General features: G+C 39.9%; 1 protein-coding gene across 1 annotated transcript in view; it reads left to right on the top strand.

The window, feature by feature from the left end:
- Nucleotides 1-14,215, top strand: part of LOC111871263 — an 82,181-nt gene extending 67,966 nt beyond the window's left edge. The window contains exons 4-5 of the mRNA XM_023864240.2: nt 3,110-3,244; nt 13,410-14,215. Coding sequence (XP_023720008.1) covers nt 3,110-3,244; nt 13,410-13,895 — 621 coding nt within the window. The 3' untranslated portion in view covers nt 13,896-14,215. The remainder of the gene's footprint in view (nt 1-3,109; nt 3,245-13,409) is intronic.
- The last annotated feature ends 4,805 nt before the right edge of the window (nt 14,216-19,020 follow it).

Raw genomic sequence — 19,020 nt, forward strand, 5'->3', positions numbered from 1 at the left:
CGCACTTTGATGGATGCACATAAAATTTGGACAGGTAAGCTTCCGATTGACATATATTATGATTGTACATGGTAAGAAATACGAAATATAGACTTATCTGAAACCCCACCATTCTTTTAGGAACACCCAGTATTATGTAATTATGATCGAAAAAGAAGGCACAGAAAACCACTTTTTATCTAACAGACGATATGGAATTAAATGGTTAGCTTCACGTTGCAACCTCTTCATTCCGACGAAAAGTCCTATAGTCCCAAAATAGGAAACCGTCGTTTTTGTAGCCCCACTGCTCGGTCAGACTGCAATTAAAATTCTAGATCTGAGGTTCTAACAGCGGTAACTACGGGCAGTACTGCCTTCTGAGATATGGCACTATGTAGTCTTTACCAGCTTCTATCAAGCAACACGGCATCGCGTCCCAGAGGATAATACTCTTCAAAGAATCGAAGCGTTCACAGAACAGATGAGCACTATTTCTTAGATTCTGTGAGAACAAAACTGAAGAAGCTGGAAATGAATATGTGGAGCTTGGTACAACAACTAGTGAACTATCCTGTCTCCTGTGGAGGGCAGAGTACTGCTATAAAGTTACAACATTTGCTGATCGCCAGCCGTGAAACACATGCAGCAGGCACTGGAACTGCTCGGATCGAGGATAACACTGCATCAGCTCTCTTCATTCATTCATCAGTAATCTGTCAGACGACAGGTCCACAGTCTCTTCCAAAACAGTTCCTCCACTTAATGCGATCTAGAGCTTTCTCCTTCAAATGAGAATATCCTCTTCTGTCCCCAAGGTCATCCAGCATCTTCTTCCTCGTCTTCTTGTCACTTCTATCCGCCCCTCCATCTTTCCTTCAATAACTTCTTTTAGAAGGCAGTTACTGAGTAAGATATGACCAATCCAATTAGCCTTCCGTTTTCTTATTTCGTGTAGGATATTCCTCTGCTCACTGACTCTAAATAACACTTCTTCATTCTCACATAATCGGTCCAACTGATCGTCTCCATCCTTCTCCAACACCACATTTCGAAGCTTTCCAGGTATTTCTGATCTACTGCCCTAAGTGTCCAAGTTTCAGCCCATACAAAGCAATGCTCCAAATGTAGCATTTCACTAGTTTCTTTCTCAAATTTAAGTCCAATTTGCTGGTAAAAAGATTCTTCTTGCTAAATGCAGCTTTTGCCATGGCAATCCTAGATTAGATAATTTCAAATCGACGTTCATTTCCATTCATTTCAAAGAAACTGGTAAAACATTGTATCAATCCGACACTCAGCTACTTATAAATTAGCAGACTTGCCCAAATCCGAATCTACGGGTTCTTCACCACAAGCATGTATCATAAGGTACGTAGTAATAATGGGATCTATAGTTAACATAGCAGAAAGCATAGGATACCAGTAACATTTCTCTCTAACCCGATTTGTGGAGATGCTAAATGAGATGCATGTAAGCTTACTGTAACAGCAACAGAACGGCAGTATTTTGCAAAACGTCAACGGTGTTTAAAATGAGTGTCTGTATTTTCCTGTTTCTTCTGCCAAAAGGCGTAGTTACTGTTAAACCTTAGCTTTTACCTTGATGCTATAATGCATGAAAACGCCCGAATTCTAAGCTGACTATTTTAATAATGAAAACAATAATGTAAATCATAGCACCGTTTATTCTCTCCTGGTTACCGGGAAACACACACACAAAGTGAAGACGCCAGATCTTCCTCAGGTTTTCGTGAAATAAATTGTGTTGACATAATAAAAATTATATATTATGACAGTCACATGTACATTGTATTACCGTTGATAGAGAAAATCCGGGAAGAACGAAATTGTATGACGTCACACATCTTTTATTTTATTTGTCGCCGGAGAGAAACTCAGTGATAATTTTGTACGCTAAACGAGCAGTAAGCAACTAAACAGCTGCAGGCCTATGTCGCTGTTTGAATTGTGAAATAATTATGGTCATTTGGCAAAGAGACCGGATTTGGGGAAACGGAGAAAATTGAGAAGAGTAAAGGTTTTTATGCAAATATGAAATTTGAAACTCAGTTAAGGAGCGTCCACATTACTCGTGCTCGTGTGACTCGCTATGCTCGCGAGTAATGTGGACGATATGACAAGTCACAAGACAAGCAAATTTTAAAATTTTAATTTAAAAACTATAGCCAATAAATTAAAATACGACTACAGCCTATACACACTACGAGTAAATATACGGATACTCACGCGCTGAAGCCTGGCGAGCAACTGAAGTAGTGTGGACGAAGATTTACGGGCACAAGTAAAAGTCAGACGAGTCTACCGATGAGCACAAGCCTGGCAAGCACGAGCACGAGTAATATGGACGCGCCTTTAGAGCTCTCCTTACAGCGGGGAGTGGAAAATGGCACAGCAATAATGGAAGATTAATTCGAAAGAATATGCAAGGAAGTGGTCGTAGCCTTTTTTAAGATATCACGCAATTTGCTCGAGAGACAGAATAAAACCTCAAGGTGTTCGATGTTCGCTGGTTTCTTATTGCATCATCATCATCATCATCATCATCATCATCATCATCAGTAATCTGTCAAGACGACAGGTCCACAGTCTCTTCCAAAACAATTCCTCCACTTAATGCGATCTAGAGCTTTCTCCTTCAGATGACAGAGTCCTCTTCTGTCCCCAAGGTCATCCAGCATCTTCTTACGTTTTCTTCCTCGTCTTCTTGTCACTTCTATCCGCCCCTCTCTCTTTCCTTCAATAACTTCTTTTAGAAGGCAGTTTCTGCGTAAAACATGACCAATCCAATTAGCCTTCCGTTTTCTTATTTCGTGTAGGATATTCCTCTGCTCACTGACTCTAATTAACACTTCTTCATTTCTCACATAATCGGTCAAACTGATCTACTCAATCCTTCTCCAACACCACATTTCGAAACTTTCCAGATGTTTCTGATCTACTGCCCTTATTTCATGAGTTGCAGTTAATTCGAATGCACAGTTATAACCAACATTCAGCATACTAATCATACGAAACGGCAACCTGAATACTAGCATTACACTAACTCATGCTATATTTGACACAGGCCTAGAAAACGGCGCCTACATTTGACTTTAACTATCCACAGAGCGGCGAGGGCTCAAGTCTGGACGAAGAAGGTGCTATGACGTCAGAAGGTCTGTCATGGCGTCGGTTGCATATGAGCAGGGCCAAGCTGAAAGCCACCGCTACGACTTCGGAACTTCTGTCTGGATTTGCTATGGTAAGTGCCGTTACATGTTTCATACCTGCGAAGTATTTTCTTCCGAGGAAGGAAAATATTTTGGGGTGCTCATCGGAAGAGGATTGATGGTCATCATTAATTTTGTGCGTTTCAACGCGATTTTAAAGGAAATCAACAAAAATGGGTAATTAGAATGTTGAAGAAAGCAGTCTTCTGGGATTTGGCACCGTGTATATGTGGTGTTAACCGACGTTTCGGAGGAACGTATCGCCNATAATGTATAAACTCATAATTAAAGGCAACAGTAAATTACAAAATGCAATATAATAAATAGTACGTCATAGATATAAGTAAAGTTCATATTATGTTATTTTTAAAATATCAACTCATATTTTGAGAAATTTTTATAGGTGGGGGAGCCTCAGATATTATTGATCTTGAAAGGAGCTACAGATAAATCTGACAGTAACTGCTATGAATTATTACCTCCGGCCGAAATATTAATATCCGTCACAGTTGTTATTATAACGGCAATCTTGAAAGAATGGGCCATAAATATATCAGAAAACACGTTTAATCCAAATTTTAGTACAGCTTAGCATTCATGTGTGTTTATTCCAGCCGCGAGATGGAGTAATGCACCTCTGCAATATGTTTGGCCCTCACTTTTTTGGTTTCTGATTATACAGGTATATTACTCACAATATTATATTTATTAACAATAATAACATATACTTTACGTATTACAGATGATGATTACATCAGTATTTCGAGAGCTACATATACACAAACACTCATGCGCCTGCGCAAGTAATCCATACAAAGAAAATTTATACAATGGTGTTTCGATAAAGAGACGTCAGCCCCCAAGCAAAAGATTGAAACTTTTTAGCTATATTTTATTGATTTTCTACTGATGTTAATAAAGTCCAATTATGATATATCGCATTCATATGTGATAGAAGTGAGACATACCACACAGTGAGGGAAGTTTTGGACAAAAGAACACTTGATGATGGCCATGTACCGGCGAAACATGTGGTGAAAGTGGTAACGAGGAGGAGGAGCCGACGAAGTTGCATTGTGGACGGAAATAGTACAGTTAGTGAAGCATATGTTACTGTTATGGATTCGCATATTTTACTTTACAGGCCCATTCAATTCGTATTATAACATGTCCAGCCTTTAACAGAAATGAGTACCAGGAATATTCCTTGAATGTTCTTTGGGGTAAAGGGCGACCGGCGCGTAAGGCTGACAACCTTACCGCCATCTTTGAGCCGATTGTCTAGATAATGTGGGACCCTCAACATCTCACAACCCTGTGGGCCTTCACGGCATGTTACAGGGATAGCTTTACTTTTTTACTTTTACTTTACATCCAAGCATGTTAAAAACACTCTTAAGACTTTTTACAGAGACAACTTTTATAATCAGGCTCTGTTGTTACATTTGAGGGGTCTTAGTTACGACATCTGATAAATCAAGATGTTATAGAGGAATCAAATTAATATACCAATTTTGCTCGTTTTGATTGGGTTATTACGTATAAATATAAACTATGGCTATCGTATTTAATTTCATAGGGTCCTCATAATGAAAATATGAATATGAAAATATACTTTCTGTGTCTCGGAAAATTTAAGTTCGTCATTTCTAACGTCCTCTGACAGCTCTCCTAGTTGAGGAATTTCCAGCTTTCCTCATTTCCTCCAGTCGAAAGGATAGTACCTTTTCCTTCCAATTGTACTATTTGTCACTATATAACCTACGCCGTTTACAAAGCTTCAGTAAATAGAATAAGGCCAGAAAGGTACACACCCAAGCGAATTTAAGCATTTATGTAAATTTTCTATCTATACAAATCAAGTAATTCACGTTGTATAATAATAAGCTTGAACATTTCAGAGGAAGATATGTTGGGATAACACGGAACGGATCACTAACCCAGTTGAAATCTTCCACACTCTTCTAAACTTTTGCTGCAGTGCGTTTGGAAGTTCTTGTCTGGTCTGACCTGGCCTGGTAATTTGATGCTGGTCCTTGACATCACAGTCATTCTTGGTTTCGAGCACCGAGGGAACAAATATCATATTTTTCTCTCTCGTGGCTCTGACACAGTTCAATTTATTGCCTGCAGCATGCGAGCACACATTTGGGAACATTTCAATAGAACCACTGGTGATATTTCAGCTTACGGCCGAATCCTTGAATTCTCTACATACTGTTCAGGATATTCGTTTTGTCCTGCATTGTTTTGTTCAGTGAAGGCAAACATCTGACATGTATGCCAGTTTATCCATTCATTAATCATCAACAAGTAATTGTGCATACACGTGCTCCTGAACGCGTTCAAAATGGCTGTACATAGTCACGAAGTTCTATAACACGACTACATATCTGTCCACGTTACAAGCATCGTACTCCCGTGCAAAGCAAAAGAGAAGTACGAGTATATTCAGAACCAACTTCCTGGCACAACACGCAAAAGAGAGGCCGCGATTTGACGAAGTTTACCATGTTTATGATTTCTTCCAACACCAGACCCGATCTTCGTAACAGTGGCTTTGCGACGAATAAGGTAGTGGTCAAATCTTATTTCTAGATTCATTTACCGTACTTTCGCTACGAAAGCTCTCACACTGCCTGTCATCGACGGCGTCCCAGCTATGTCGATACGAATATAGCCCTTCAATTTACGCGTAGATATTCGTCAGTAACACAAAATATTGCACCAACATTTTATCGCCCTGGAAGTTAGTTCCATTGAGCGGATTTTAGCGATAAGTTGACGGCTGTTTTGGCTTGGTTGGTTTTATTTCTTCTTGACGTGATCCCAGCTTGACTTTTATCTGTTCGAGAGAAGTTTGGATATTGGCTATAGCGGTTAGCAAAGTTGTCAAGGAGGCCATGATTATCTGCCACGTAGATCACAATTCAGCAATGCGCTCAGTTCAGTCTAATAAATGGAATCCGTTTCTATTTCTGACACAAGTTTTCACGTGTGTGGCCGACTCTAGACGGGATTTTGGAGTGGATGTTGGATTTAGTGACCGCTTCAAAACAAAACTCATGTATACTTATTCACAGCGCCGTCACCGATATCCACACTTTACACATCATTAGAGCATACACACACGCAGTATCTTCGCTAGTAGTTTCCTGGTAACGACTCCAACAATGGTTATGTCTCTACTTTTATGCTCAAGTCCTCTCTGAATAGCGGCTCCTTTTCACCTGAACTTAGTCAAAGTCAAAGTTACTGTACGACTGGCGGTTTACCGCCAATCGGTTCGTCTTGGCGACAAGCCCCTTTGGACTCACGACCAGAGATTTATTTTCTTTTTTCAACTGAACCCTTCGGGTCATTGTCCTTATGTAACATCCTTTCTGACGAGAAGTCGGGGTTATCTTTTTTGAATATGCATGGCCTTCCGACAAGCTACGTATCGGACATATATATAGTATGTAATTGAAAGTTGTACCTTTTGCACTATATACAATTCCTCTGTCAGTATGGGCTTTGCAAAGCAGATCATGCCTATCTGACGTATCTTATGCTACAACGGCAGCTTCGTTACTTGGGAGTTGGTAAGCTTGACCACTACCAAATTTAAGCCTCTTACATTTTCAGTGCGTGGCTTCGTCTTGTCTTATACTGCAAACGTGTTCTTCTCATGATTTTGTATGATTTCTGCTTTTTGCGCAGAATTTTGTTGATTCGTTCCAGTGGAGACGTTGCTTAAATCGTTGCCGTGGGAATGTGTTTTGTTTGCGAAGCGCGCGTTACCCAGTAACGGCTCTAGGGTATTTGCTTATCTTGCAGTCGTTGCCTAGGACCGGCTCTAGACGGTATAATATCCTTGAAAGGACTGTTTGTTGCAAAACGTCGCTTCAGCTTGCTTAGTATCATAGTACTTTTACTAAGTATTTCCCCACACACAATACACAAGAATCGCCAAACCAGAAAATTCACAAAGTAAAATTATCACTACATTTGTAGCACTCTACCTTTTTATTTGCTTTCACTCTCAGTACTAGTAGCAATGTTTGGTGGAACATGAAGTAAAAAAAGTAAAGCTATCCCTGTAACAGGCCGTGAAAGCCCATAGGATTGTAAGATGTTGAGGGTCCCACATTATCTAGACAGTTGGCTCAAAGATGGCGGTAAGGTTGTCAGCCTTACGCGCCGACCGGGCATTAGTCCCCAGGAAAATTATTTAATTAATTCCTGGTACTTATTTCTGTTAGAGGCTGAGTCGACCCCAGGGCCATAGTGGGGGTGGAAGGATTAGGTCAACTGAAAAAAAACCAATGACCTCCATGGGACTTGAACCCGCGACTTTCCGGCTTGTAACATAGTGCCTCAACGAACTACGATACCGCGTAGTGGAACATAACCGTAAAATAAATTTGTCCATGATGGAAACTGAGGTGCGTAAGACGCAATGGAGGAAAGAAAAACTGCAAATATTTGAGCAGCACTATTCACAGTTTTCAGACCATAAGGAGCAAAACTGCAGGAAAATCGAAAATCTGCACAGGTAAGTGTTTAGACAAACTTGTGATAGTAATGCTAATATTGTTACGTGCGACATCTTGTGGTCACTAGAAGCTTGAACAGCAATTCAAAGAGAATGATCCTGTAAGAGAGTCACAACCCAACCATGTTCGGAAGAGCGTGTGTAACTAATAACAGTGAAAGTGAAGAGGCGAACATGAAAACAGATTCATTGAGCCATAAAACAATTTGCTAGGAGACAGATATCCTGCCACACTCATATTTTGTTTGCAAGAACACAGACCAGCATTACAATAAACTACTCGCACGTGCCCATGAAAAGTGTCGCCGAACAACTTGATAACAGAATACGTGCCGATTTTTGCAAAAGAATTTTGACCCTCACAGGAGGCCTTCTCCTGTCGCCAAACAGACTCCGTTACGGAAGACGAGAGGTACTTCAAAGAGAAAGGACTTGCCATAAATACAGAATTCAATAACATTTATAAGAATTTTATGTGTAAAAAAGTTAAAGATGTCCTTGTGTTTAACTGATTAAGCACTATGTCATGAAAACTTATGGGGGAGTGGAGGTATAGCTCCACCATTCTCGATCTCGGCACTAGATGGAGAAAAGTGATGAGCCTCACGGTCCAGACGCTTTACCCCGGGAAATGAGCCACCCGTACAATTGGATAGGAAACTGGGTGGGCCCCAGAATCGGTCTGGACGTTGTGGAGAAGAGATAGATTTTGCCATACCGGAAATCGAACCCGAGCCGTTCATCCCGTAGGCCGTCAGTATACCGACTGAGCTACCAGGAGCATTCGAAGTGAAAGGACTTAGAATTTTGGAATCAAATAACATTAAAAATTGTGTGTGTATAATTAAAAATAGAAGGGTGGAAGAACACGTTTGATACAGAAAGGTTAGCGTTTAAATATAAATAAAAAATAAATATATGAAATTTCATAATTTAATTAACTTGATGTCTTATTCAAACGGGTACCGAAACATGAAGGGGGCACGAGGAAGCGTAGTGGTTAAGGCACTATGCTACAAGCCGGAAGGTCGCGGGTTCAAGTCCCGATGAGGTCATTAGATTTTTTTTTTTTTTTCAATTGACCTAATCCTTCGAGCCGTGTCGACTCAGCCTCTAACAGAAATGAGTACCAGGAATTAATTAAATAATTTTCCTGGCTGCAAACCTTACCGCCACCTTTGAGCCGATTGTCTAGATAATGTGGGACCCTCAACGTCTTACAACCCTCTGGGCCTTTACGGCCTGTTACAAGGATAGCTTTACTTTTACTTTTTACTTTTACCGAACATGAACCCATGCATTACAGAGCACAGATGCACCATGAAACATATTATGCTGCTTACTTCGGATTTTTTTTTTCAAGTTTAGCTAATGCTATTAACTATGTAATGACAAATGATAGAACCTGTGTCTGTCGAGTGAAAAATCCTCCTGTTGAACTGTTTCCCCTTGAGACAGGAAAGAGCCCATTAGCTTGCGTAATGCTCATTCTTCGCTAATATTCTTAGCTATTACTGCAGTCTGGGTCCCAGCGTGTAGAGCCGCTTAGAATTTGTTTCTTCAGTTCTAAATTACATAATCAAACGCCCAGACTACAGTCATGGCATAATACTATCCAATGCGATCACAACCTCAACATAGTTCCCTTATAACTGCATAGTACAAGGTGTTCTTTGAGAAAGTGATAATTTCTCAGTTTTAAGAAAATCCCTGTTAATCATGGGACCCATTAGTTGAACTCAAAGTTTACAACAACCTCATTATACCATAGCTCGAAACATTTCTCCTAAGTTACTTTTAATCCTTTGCCAAAATTTCATCGAGGCCCTTCACATGTAGCCTCTTTCCCTGATAATCTCAACGTTTAAGATCTTCCTGTTTCGTATTTCACGATACATCCATGCCAGCCTCCTGATTTAATGATCAAACTTCTTCAAGGCTGAAAGAGTTTATGGGAACTCGTGGATATTGAATAGCCATTCATTTCGATGTTACCCCAATTCCATTAATGGGAATTAGGAAACTATGTTCCTTTTGCAGTTACCGGCGCCATTAACAGTGAAAGTAAAGGAGAAGTTTGGAAATTTGACTATAGATATTTCGAACCTTGAGTTCGAAGGCATCAGATGTATGCAGCAAGAACAGGGCTTGCTCGCTTGCAGACACAAAATTCAGGAAGCCTTCTGTAGACAATGGATAGTAGTCATTCCTTGCATTCAGAGAATTCATAGGGATGCGATCATATCTGCCCACCCGTCAATCCACATATTTCATTTCCATTGTCGTTCAACTGATTTTTGTTAAATTTGGTATGAGAAGATCAGTTGGACCGATTATGTGAGAAATGAAGAAGGGTTATTTAGAGTCAGTGAGCAGAGGAATATCCTACACGAAATAAGAAAACGGAAGGCTAATTGGATTGGTCATATCTTACGCGGTAACTGCCTTCTAAAAGAAGTTATTTAAGGAAAGATAGAGGAGCAGATAGAAGTGACCAGAAGACGAGGAAGAAGACGTAAGAAGATGCTGGATGACCTTGGGGACAGAAGAGGATATTCTCATTTGAAGGAGAAAGCTCTAGATCGCATCAAGTGGAGGAACTGTTTTGGAAGAGACTGTGGACCTGTCGTCTTGACAGATTACTGATGAATGAATGAAATTTGGTATGTGAGAAGATATGTTAAGGTAAAGCTATCCCTATAACAGGCCGTGATGGCCCATAGGGTTGTGAGACGTTGAGGGTCCCACATTATCTAGACAATCGAAACACAGATGGCGGTAAGGTTGTCAGCCTTACGCGCCGGCCGCCATTTATCCCCAGGGGTGATGCCTGGTACTCACAGGGATAGCTTTACCTGTTTAAATGTAACTAATACTAGCATGCTCCTACATATTGTTTATTGTTCAAGAAGTAAATTTCCATGTTAAGTGATTCAGTCGTTTCTTCTTGGCATTTCTTAGCATTAGTCACCACGGCATGACGCAGAGATTGGAATACGGATGTAATGGCAGCTGAGCGGCTGTTAACTTTTCAAGAAGAACTTGGAAATACTTATTAAAATTGGGTTTCTATTCAGTATTAAATATATTTGGTAATACAGCCGCCCATACTGAATATCTGCAATTAAACATCGTGCACGAAGACGTGTGATGGAATTACAATTCGTCAGAAAATGTCTCTAGGTACACACTTATTTTTTTTAATTCGCTTAGTGGGGGGTGGATTCCAACTGGGTCCACTCGGCACGGCGGCCATTGATTGGCCTATTGTAGCCTGCCCAGGTTGGAATGAAGATTGACAGGGAAAATCGAAGTACTCGGAGAAAACCCGCCCCAGCGCCACTTTGTCCACCAGAAATCCCATTTGACAGACCCCGGGATCGAACCCGGACCGCCGCGGTGGGAAGCCAGTGACTAACCGCTTGAGCTATGGCGCGGCCCTACTTACTTACTCATGGAGCTGAGTCCTTCTGGAGGAACCGCCAATTGTGGAGCTATTCAAGAATTTCCCAGCATTTTATGGAACCACAAGGTTTATTACCGTGTTCAAAAGAGCCCTCCACTGGTCCCTATCCTGAGCCAGCCAAACTCAATCCATACCATCCCATCCTATCTCTCTAAGATCCATTTTAATATTGTCCACCCACCTACGCCTTGGTCTTCCCAGTGGTCCCTTTCCTTCTGGCTCTCCCACCAATATCCTATATGCATTCCTCGTCTCCCCCATTCGTGCTACATGCCCTGCCCACCTCGTCCTCCTTGACTTGATCATTCTACTTATACCTGGAGAAGAGTACAAGTTATGAAGCTATCGGTACATAACGGAATGAAAAATGATTCACCTGTTTCTGTTCAAAAACGAGTGAAGTAATTCTGTGCATAAAGCACTTAAACGCTCAAAGGAAACGAGAACCGATGGAAGCATCGACTGTTGTAAAACAGTAAAGTTTGTAAAAACATAGTAAAACCGTAGTTAAAATCTGCGAACTTGTAAACATTTCTTACAAATTTTCTGCATCTGTTGTCAAATAAACATTTCGACTTCCATCTCGAAGCATGCAACTAACCACCCATCTCAAGCCCGCGTCGAAGGCTAAGAAAAACTGGAACTATACCTCCATTCGCAGCCATAAAAATAGGCCTGTTTAACTTCTATATGTATAATATAAATACCGTCGTAAATGCAACAATTTATTGTAGTTCTTTGTCTTTCTTCTTACACACTACATGTTTCGGCCGTAACTGGCCATTATCAGGTGTATTTTGTTTGCGTAGCTGTTACACTGCATGTAATTTAAAATTTTGAAACACCAGCTTTCTCAATTGTCATTGCTGCGTTTCAATCGGTCCCGATATACAAGAATCCCCTTGCTGAATATATGACATAAACTCCGTCTTAAGTGCAACAATTTATTGTAGTTCTTTCGTCTTGCTTTCTTCTACACTACATGTTTCGGCCGCAAACGGCCATCATCAGATTATACTCTCACGTAGCTGCTACACTGCACGTAGTTTAAAATTTAAAAAACACTAGTCTTCCCAATTGTTCATTTCGTCGTTGCTAACAGGTTTCGATATATCAGAATCTTACCCGCTGATATCCGTCTGATATGTATAAAATCTTTGTTAAACCTACACACGTCAATCTGATTTTCATAAACTGGCACTTTTACAACCTTCAATTCCAATTTTAAAAATTTCTTTAAGATTTTTTCAAATTTTCAAATTTAAAATTCTCAGGGTTACCCGCCCTATGTCTATAGTGCTGCAGCGGCTACTTCTTGTTTTCAGCACTGTTCAGGTGTTATCTGTAATATACAAATATTCGTATTACTATCTTATATACGTTATGTTTTCTTAATGTGTTTATACTGTTTAAACACAACTGACAAAATCAGCAAGGGGATTCTGGTATATCGGGACCGACTGAAACGCAGCAGTGACGATTGAGAAAGCTAGTGTTTTTAAATTGTAAATTACATGCAGTGTAACAGCTACGTGAGAGTATACACCTGATGATGGCCAGTTACGGCTGAAACATGTAGTGTGTAAGAAGAAAGACAAAGAACTACAATAAATTGTTGCATTTACGACGGTATTTATATTATACATAGTAAAGTAAAAAAAGTAAAGCTATCCCTGTAACAGGCCGTGAAGGCCCATAGGGTTGTAAGACGTTAAAGGTCACACATTACCTTGACAATCGGCTCAGAGATGGCGATAAGGTGTCAGCCTTACGCGTCGGCCGCGCTTTACTCCCCAGGAAAATCATTTAATTAATTCCTGGTACTCATTTCTATTAGAGGCTGAGTCAACCTCAGGGCCTAGTGCGGCCGGAAGGATTAGGTCAATTGAAAGAAATCCAGTGAACTCATCGGGACTTGAACCCGCGACCTTCCGGCTTGTAGCAGAAGTGTAAAGTACAACAAGATGCTTAAATATAATATAGGCCTGTATAAATTAACCAGAAAAAAAGGAGGGAGGAAATGCACAAGAATCGTGTGTATTCCTGTTGTGGTCTTCTTATTTACGCCTTGTATTGTGGTAGGTGGTTATCAACGTTTCGGAGAAATATACTAATATAGTCTGGCCTCGAATTCATAAGGCAGAAGACCACAAGACAAACCTCAACTACATGTGTGCGTGTATAACTGTTCCAGGTGGCGATGGTGGAGCTCCAAATCAACGAGCCAACCAACGTTCCCGAGTGGCTGTTCGTCATGTTTTCTGTGTGCACCACGGTTCTTGTGGCGGTCCACATATTCGCGTTGATGATCAGTACATACCTGCTGCCAAACATCGACGCAATCAGTAAACTGCAGGTCCACGAACTGGTCAGCCAGTCACCTCACGAAAGAATGCGTGGTTTTATAGAACTGGCATGGGCATTTTCAACTGTGCTAGGACTATTCCTTTTCTTGGTAGAAGTGGCCATCTTGTGTTGGGTGAAGTTCTGGGATTACTCCTTTACAGCAGCTTGGGCGGCGACGATCATTGTGATCCCTGTGTTGATAGTGTTTGTTGCTTTTGCTGTTCATTTCTATCACAATTTGGTAGTGTATAAGTGTGAATCTACGGTGACAGATCTGCAGCAGCTGGAGGACATGAAGAAACACCTGGACACTGCAGGCGGAAGTCCTGTCTGATCCAGTGTGAGCACCAACCCAGAAAGTGATCTGGTACCTGATAATCAGATAGATGACACTTATGAAAATTATGCGCTATATAATATATAATGTGAGTTAAATTAAAGCAACCGGCATAATAATTAGTAATATTTTGAATGTAGTACATTTCCACGTTAACGCTTGGTTCTTAAACTTTACAAGTTGTAATTATATAAAGCATTCCACAGAATAAACATAAAAATTATGAACACATAAAATATGACAGAACAAACTCATAAGCTGGAAAGACAATTTGTTGTTAACAGAACTCACTTCCTTAATTCTCAGTTGAATAACCTTAATGCGTAACGACATTCACCAATCTCTCTACAATTGAAGAAAGCAGTCTTCTGGAATTTGACACCGTGTATATGTGGTGTTAACACCACATAAACACGGTGCCAAATCCCAGAAGACTGCTTTCTTCATAGTCACCGCCGTGAACGCCTCAAATCTTACTCTCTACAATTCTCGAATTTATGAACACTATTCCAATTCTGCATTCCAAGACTACAGCTACGATAGGAGTACTTTCTTGCGAAGCAGGACGCGTGATTGCTACTACAGAGTGTACTATGATTTTAATCGAGAACTTTTTAACAAAATTAACTTAAATATGGAAGTAGGATTTGAAGTTTTTACTATGTCTGTTCATAAAAATTATCTGCATTTCATCTCAATTAGTATACATTTATAATAGTATTTTATATCAATTCTTCTATTTTGTAAGTATTATTTTATGACACTGGTTCAACTAATAACTTCCTTTGAAGAGTCTAGGCATAGATTAAAATAGTTATACTTATTCATATTGTAACCTTTAATGTCCCAGGGACTAAATTTGTATTGGTAGATTTCCGGCCTTAAGAGAAATAGGCTATTTTTCTGCCAGTGGTGAGGGAGTTATTTGAAACATAAGTATAGGGCTGCATGCCCTTATTCCTTTTTTCACTCTCCGAACATTTATAGGTGCAATTTAATCATGGTATTTTTTTTTATTGCTAGTGGGGTGGGACTAAGTCCCTTGTACTGCGGCCACTTCTGGTCTATTGTACCAACCACAGATAATAGGTGAGGGTGATTGTGGAGCAATTGGTGGAATGAAGATTGGCAGGGGAAACTGAAGTACTCGAAGAAAACCTGCTCCAACGCCACTTTGTCCACCACAAATCCCACTTGACCACACCCGGGATCGAACCCGGTCCGCCGAGGTGGGAAGCCAGCGACTAACCGCTTAAGCTATGGTGCGACCTTAATCATGGCATAGTTATAATCGCCCCGGCTTTGTTATTCAAGAGGTCTCCGTTTTGAATATTGGCTGGAAAGTCGACCTGACAGCTTCTTTGTGGGCCACTTTAGTTCCTCAGGCTGTTGTAATGACGTCTGTGTTCGTGAGACACGTAAATCTATATTACTCGTGTTTACAATGAGTGTAACAGTGGAAGGACGTAAACGTATTTTGAATAATTGAGCTGCATGCATAACTAATTGCAACAATAAATTATAACTACTCAACCGACTTTGCATTGTAATCGATCTCTTTAGTAAGTAAACAAGATGCGTAAGGATGAGTAATCAGTGTTCTTGGGATTACGAAGGCCACGTGCTGTAGCAAACAGATCAACAAAATCTTTTTCAGTTTCTCACATATTAGTTCAAGATACAGACTCTTCGTTATTTCTATACCTAAGCACCACAGCATGAAGACGTATGGAGACAAGGAAATAAGGCCCTAAGAATTCTAGACATTTGCATTAGATTGAGGCTGTTTTGGCTGTCTGATTGTAGATGGCAGTAGATACGAGAAATATGGCAAAAAAGAGTCTTCCTCCCCGCACGCAGAAAATAGTAAATTTTCACCTGTAAAAAGCACTGTGGAGTTTTGCCCATAGCAGATAAATGGGCAGACATTGACGCCATGGAAGTGTTACAAATTAAGGTTTGTTAAGGTCTGAAAAATCTAAACCATTTAGATAGTAGTTAACTAGATTGTGACACGGTGTAGTCTGGTAGGATCTAAGAATTTTGGATTATGGCCTTCTATCAGATTACACGATGTCATGAACCAGAAGATCAGAATCTAACTTTTCACCGTCATTGAAATCTCAGCTCATGATATAAAAACTGATTTTAAATACATTCTGTATTGAAGTTCTTACAAAGTCTGTGCAGGGTAATTTGCGTCTTAGAGAGTTTTAAAATTGTTATTTCCAAAGTGGCCGCGAAAAGATTAGTCGGAAGCGTTCGCATGTAGCCGCTATCAATGTAATACGATTCAACCGATAAGGGACTTATTTATTTCCGAAGTCTCCATGAGGTTCGTTACGGTTCTTCATTTGAAGCTGGGGGCCATTCAAATTAGTGGTGACTAGTCTGTAGTGAAGTTTGTTTAACTTTCTGTAGTCATGCCGAAAGTGAAAGTAAGTCAGAAAACTAAATTACAGCTGTATCAGCGGGAGTTCGAAGGAGAGATGATAAGTACGGATAACGAAATTCTTTATTGCCGAGCGTGTGAGAAAACAGTTGGTTGTGAAAAACGCTTTCAAGTGCTTCAGGATTTGAACACTAATATACACAAAGAGAATATTAAAATTAAATCCACGAAAAGTATTTCTGTTCAAAAATTGCTTAGTGAATTATCTAATAATAGTTTTTCACAGTTTTCCTTTGATTTATGCGAAGACTTTTTAGCGGCAGTTATTCCGCTGTGGAAACTAACCAATCCTACTCTGAGAAACTTCATAGAGAAGTATACACAGTGCAAAGTGCCGGATGAATCGACTGTGCGCAAAAATTACGTGAAGCAGTGAAACGACCTTACAATTGAAGGAGTTNGAAGTTTGTTTAACTTTCTGTAGTCATGCCGAAAGTGAAAGTAAGTCAGAAAACTAAATTACAGCTGTATCAGCGGGAGTTCGAAGGAGAGATGATAAGTACGGATAACGAAATTCTTTATTGCCGAGCGTGTGAGAAAACAGTTGGTTGTGAAAAACGCTTTCAAGTGCTTCAGGATTTGAACACTAATATACACAAAGAGAATATTAAAATTAAATCCACGAAAAGTATTTCTGTTCAAAAATTGCTTAGTGAATTATCTAATAATAGTTTTTCACAGTTTTCCTTTGATTTATGCGAAGACTTTTTAGCGGCAGTTATTCCGCTGTGGAAACTAACCAATCCTACTCTGAGAAACTTCATAGAGAAGTATACACAGTGCAAAGTGCCGGATGAATCGACTGTGCGCAAAAATTACGTGAAGCAGTGAAACGACCTTACAATTGAAGGAGTTAGAGATAAGATTCAAGATAATTTTGTGTGGGTATCAATCGACGAAACACAAGATTGTGAGGGACGGTTTATTGCAAATTGTATAGTTGGATTCCTTAATAAGAACGAAGAATCTACCCCATATCTTCTTGCGGTAGAGCAACTTGAAACCACAAATAGCTCCGCAGTTTCCGGATTTATTATAAGATCCATGAATTTACTATGGCCGAATGGAATTCAGTATGAGTGCGTATTGCTCTTTGTGACTGATGCCGCAAGTTATATGATGAAGGCCGCTATTGCTCTTAAAGTTATATTTCCAAATATGACACATTTGACTTGCCTTGCCCATGGGTTGCACCGTGTTGCAGACACAATTCGTGCAATTTTCCCGCTTGTTGACAAGTTGGTGTCTTCTGTGAAGAAGGTATTTGTTAAAGCGCCACACAGAAAAGAAACATTTAAAGCAGTAGCACCGAGCGTTCCACTTCCGCCAGAACGAATTTTACCGCGCTGGGGCAAGTGGCTGTGTGCAGCGAGTTATTATACCGAACATTTAGAAACAGTTAGGAATGTCGTGAATACCTTTGATTCCAAAAGTGAAGCATCAATTCAAATTGCCCAAGATGTACTAAAAAAAGCAGAACTAGAAACTAATCTTTCCTATATATCTGCTCACTTCTCTCATCTTCCATCCGCCATTTCATCACTGGAGGCAAGCAATAGTAATCCTACTTTGTATCAGTCGTTAAATGTGTTCAGAACCACTGTTTCCAAATTGAATTCGGTTTCTGGAAGAGTTGGCGAAATAGTAGAGGAAAAAGTACATAGCATTCTTTTAAAAATCGAGGATATAGACAAATTTGTGAAATTGAAGAAATTTTAGCCGGTAACGTACTGAACTGCCAAGTAAAAAATCACTAACAGTGGAGCAAATAGCGGCTTTTGTACATGCGCCCCTCAGTTCCTGTGAGGTGGAAAGAAGTTTTTCCCGCTATAAGGACATCTTACGAGACAACAGGAGGCGACTAACTATGGGAAATCTAAAACATTCAGTAATTCTGAACTGCAGCAGAAGAGAAGTTTAAACTTCGGAAAGGTAAATGTGAGTACCATTGGTTTTTTAAATTTGTAATGAAATATAATGGCTTTGTTGCATGATTTGTATTTAAGTATAGCTTTTTATTGCAAGTGAATCATTCAGTGATTACATAAAATGAACTTAAATATTGATTTGTTGGTCTTAAAATAATGTAAAATCAATTTTAATAGTTGGCATAAATTTTTATGTGCATATTTCGAAGTTTTTCATGCATAAATGCATACATATTTAAGGGATTGTTAGGGCATAAAAATCCGGTCCCTGTTAATAACACATCAGTTGCAGATATCATATAGGGTCGATAACTTGGTAAGATGATCTTGAATGTTCAATATGTTGGAGATATTTATGAACTGTTTCTAGGTAACACCCTACTGTTGGCCTAGGAGCATTGACAAAAATCACGTCATACTTCAAGATATGAGATAACCCAGTTCTAATTACAACCGATTAATTCCCTAATACAGTTCCAGAGCGTTACACATGGTTGCTCGGCCTTTCTTGAAACCGCATGAACCAGCAGTATCAAAAACGATGTTCTCCTATTCTTAGCGACGCATGTACGATAGTACTGTTTTGGGACCTCTAGCCGAGTGGTGAATCTACTGTCTTGGGTGGCCTGGCATATGCGAAAGTAAGAAGTGCGGTCACGTAGAAGCCACACAGATGTGCTTACAGTAAACCCTCGCTAATCCGGTTAAAGTTAAACCGTATTTCGGATAATCCAAATCGAAG

The sequence above is a fragment of the Cryptotermes secundus genome, unplaced genomic scaffold, assembly GCF_002891405.2.
Source record: "Cryptotermes secundus unplaced genomic scaffold, Csec_1.0 scaffold699, whole genome shotgun sequence".
NCBI lineage: Eukaryota > Metazoa > Arthropoda > Insecta > Blattodea > Kalotermitidae > Cryptotermes > Cryptotermes secundus.